General features: G+C 45.7%; 1 protein-coding gene across 2 annotated transcripts in view; it reads right to left on the bottom strand.

Annotated features, from left to right (window-relative positions):
• Window positions 1-4055, bottom strand: part of DDX42 (DEAD-box helicase 42) — a 65653-nt gene that overhangs the window by 45186 nt on the left and 16412 nt on the right. For both annotated transcript variants that reach the window (XM_019523612.1, XM_019523611.1), the window contains exons 4-5: window positions 2486-2636; window positions 81-142 (exon numbers count right to left, since the gene is read on the bottom strand). In XM_019523612.1, coding sequence (XP_019379157.1) covers window positions 81-142; window positions 2486-2636 — 213 coding nt within the window. The remainder of the gene's footprint in view (window positions 1-80; window positions 143-2485; window positions 2637-4055) is intronic.

Here is a 4055-nt window from a genome sequence, read left to right as displayed (position 1 = left end):
AGAAGATGGGTGAAATTCTCTCAATACTCTTTAACAAGACAAAGGCAGGCAGGTTTTGTGAGGCATGGAGTAGTACTTACTTTGTATTCTTTCTTTCCTTGTCTTTGTCTTCAAGTCTCTTCATGTCCCGAGCAGCTTGATCCTGAGGATACAGAATTGTACTCATATCAATTAACAGCTAAAACAAGCCTTAGAAAGGAAAATGCCCTAGTATGAAATTAACTTAATAAAAACAGATAAATATTTCAAAGCATGATAATATATCTTAAGTGAAAAAAATCCAGAGATCTTGTAATACAAAATGAATCCATCATAACTAGGTCAAGCCATCATAGCATGGGGATAATACTGCTGGGATTTAAATCTCTCATTCCATTTCCCATTACACTAATGAAATTATATTAATAACTTCTTTGGGGGTCTACCCCACAGTTTGATAACAGTGTTCCTGGAAAAAGGGTTTTTTTCCACACACTAGTCAGGAAAAAATGCTAGAACCCAACTAGCTGCACAGTTACAACTAAAAACATTCTGGTGTCAGACATAAATCAAAACTTTGCTGAACAAAGTAAGAAAAACGCACAAAATATTAGTTGTACTAGCAAGGCCTTTATAAAGCTTTGATGTATTATTTAATCAGATCATTGTGAAGTTATAGCTTTTGGAAACTTTATTTTTACTTTAGTCACTCTTAAAGGGTTTTTACATATTATGAGATTTTTTGATTCTCAAGAGAATTATAGACAAGGACCAAATACAACCATATCTTTGTAGCCTTCAGTAAAATGTTGGTTAAGCATTCCTTGAAGAGCGCTAAAACAGTCCTTACATTTTTTTTTTTATAAGAATTAGACTAATAATAGGCGTGGTATAAGATCTGTTATGAACTATTAAGCTTTATCTGTATCATATGTTGAATACGCTGTCACTAGATGTATGAAAAATGTGAAACATGTTTTGTATTAATATGCAAGTACTAGAAGTAGTGTTGGATTCTGAGGTTTGTAACACATATAGACTTCTGCTCAGCAGAGTTGGCTGTGCAGGTAGGAGCTAAGTATATTAAGTGACAGACTACATGTGCTGGCACACTTAGCTACCACAGGGCTAATAAGTGGGCTAACAACTGTTTTGGTTCTTTGGGATTTAGGACTCAGCTTTTGCATTTCAAATACACTTGAGAGACTCAAGAACTATACCCTTTTCATTTCAGTAATTCTCCAAAGCCTTGTGCTGAGACTTAATGGTAGTGTTTTTTGGACTAATACCAATGGCCGATTATTAACCAGCCATATTGGCTGAGATCAATTCCACTGCTGATATGCAACCCAGCAGCATGGAGAGCAGAGGTCATCTGGTAAATCCATGGGGGCAGGGGAGGCAGACTGAGGTCCCGACAGTGAGGAAGGGGCTGGGGCAGGCACTGCCCTGCTAGGGCGGGGTGGGGAGGGAGTGCAGGGTGGCAGCTCCTGCTGCTGTATGCACCTCGGGGGAGGCATGGGGAGCACAGGCCCCCTGGATCTGTGCGCAGGCTGAGAGCGGGCTGTCATTGTGCGCTTGGGGCCAGAGGCTGCCACTGGCCTCTTCCCAGTGGGGGCTGGACCCAGGGTGGGTAGGGTGGGGCAGGCAGCACTGGGTGGAGGAACTATGGGGGGGCTAGAGCCACCCCAAGATTTGCAGTAGCCACCCCTCCAAGCACTGTCATCGCTGCCTGCCCCAAACGCAACCCACAGCCCCAAGTGCACAGCCCACCCTTGCTCTGCACACAGATCCAGGGGGCACGTCTGCCCCGGAGGTGCGCACAGTGGCAGGAGCCGCCCCCTCCCCTACCCCAGCCCTACTCCCTCCCTCACCAAGGGGACCATGATCTACTGCTCCCCCTTCCCTCCCCACAGACTTACTGACCAGATGCTGGTCTCTAAGCTGCTGGGCTGAATTCCTGGCCATGTGCATGCTAAGACTGCGCATATGCACGAGGTATTTATTGGTGACATTATCAGCCACATCACCCAAAAAAAGCCAATTGCTGATAGCGTCAATTTTCCTTTTATTGGAGTCGATATGATATGCACCAATGTATCAGTGCACCTTCAAATATTACCATTTCTATTTAAAAAAAAACATTTCCAAGGTTGTCACGCCTGAATATTTAAGTAATCTTAAACCAAATTTAAATAAAAATTAATGCTTGTGGATCCAACAGGCCTTCATCCCTAAGAACTGTGAAACTAGAAAAAAAAGGATAGTCTCAGAGCGTTGTCTTTGTCATGAAACTAATTTAATGCAGTTATACTCACTCACACTTGTTATCTAACCCAACAGGGCTCCAGAATTTAGCAGTAAAGCTAAATTCAAAGGCCAGAGATTCAAGGACAGTGATAACACTAATCTAGTAGAAGGTATAGCATAAGCCATGTTTTCTGCTCCTGATCAGGGATGAATATAACCACTTAAGCTTATAAACATTTTGTGCATTGGGACTTACCTCCACTTCAGCCATGAATGCTTCCAGAGGATCATCTTCACTATCAGAATCTCCTGATTTGGAATGAAACTGCTGGCGAGTGGGGGAATTCTCTGCAGGAATGTATGGCAAATCAACATTGCTGGAATCTTCTTCTTCATCCTCAAAGTACCTGACAAGCAAGAGAGAGGAGTTTTCAACTGTAATGTACTATGCAAAGTTGGATACCGGTCTTCCACATTTTCTATGAAGCCACTGATTCAAGTGTCCAAATAACCAACTGGGCTGAACAGCAAAATTTTGCTCTTATCCAGACCATTCCATTAAAGGATCTTGAGTCATGCATTATGCTAGAAGTTGTGGCAAACAGTTAGGCACAGGGGTGGGCAAAATGCGGCCCACAGGCCATTCTAACCGGCCCATGGAGCCCCTAAAACAGTTAGAAAATAAATATTTATCTGCCACTGGCTGCCTATCATGCTGCCCTTGATGGCTTGCCAACTTTCAGTAAGCAACCCTCCACCCAAAATATTTGCCCGCCCCTGGGTTAGGGTCAACTGATCCTCTTCTCCCAAGCCTCTCCAGTAGAGGGTGATGTAGGATGCCAGTCACCTTCAACCTGTACATGCGTCTGCCAGGAGGGTTAGCAATGAAACACAAAGTCCGGTATTTTCAATATGCCAAAGACACCAATTATACCTTGTTTGATTTAAATGATCATCATCTCATCTAAACTAGAGCATATGTGAGTGAAAGCCAGCTGAAATTGAACCTTGATGAGACTAAAATAATGGTGGTGGAGTAGAATAAGCAACTGTAGGAGTGTTACAGGCCTCCACCCAGCTTACCTTGGCGCTGCAGCCAAGGTGGCCAGGCTGCAGCTAGCACAGCTGGTGCACTGCGGCTGGAGGGTCCATCCCCAATTGGCCCAGAGCCCTGCAGCCGCACTCACAAAAGCAGCCTAGAGGCTGGAAGCCAGGCAGGAAGTGTTTAGGTGCTGGAGTCAGAACCTGATACACTCCCTGCTCCCAGGAACACCCTGCCACCATCTCTGCCCATCAGGCAGCCAAGGGAAGCTACCCACGCCCACCATAGCCCAGCAGGGACCAAACCCAAGGGGCACCCACGCCCCATTCAGAAAACTGCCCGGAGAATGCCACGTGCAGTTCCAGTAACTTGTCTGGGACCAGACCCCCGTGCTGTGACTGGGCAATACAGACTGGTGTATGAGATCACGAAGCCTGGAACAAAAAAGGTCAGATGGGGATGGGAGGAAGTGGCTTGGCATGCCCTGAGGACACCCAACAAGGGTTGAACCCTGGAGGGATGGACTGTGACTCCCAAGCCCCCCTGCAATCCCACCATGCACACAAAGTGCACCATTAGTCTTACCTTGATCCTAGGCAAGCTGTTTGAGAAAATAATTCTGGCACACATCCAGGAGGGGCCAGCAGGGGACTGCATGCTTAGGGGCAATCAGCACGGGTTCATCAGTGGCAGGTCCTGTCAGACCAACCTGGTGGCTTTTTATGATCAGATCACCAGATCATTAGATGCAGGGGTAGCAGTGGACATAGTCTTCCTGGACTTC

This window comes from Gavialis gangeticus, unplaced genomic scaffold, assembly GCF_001723915.1.
Source record: "Gavialis gangeticus isolate Ggan-Ray unplaced genomic scaffold, GavGan_comp1, whole genome shotgun sequence".
Lineage (NCBI taxonomy): Eukaryota > Metazoa > Chordata > Crocodylia > Gavialidae > Gavialis > Gavialis gangeticus.
This window is presented reverse-complemented; position numbering and strand designations above follow the sequence as displayed.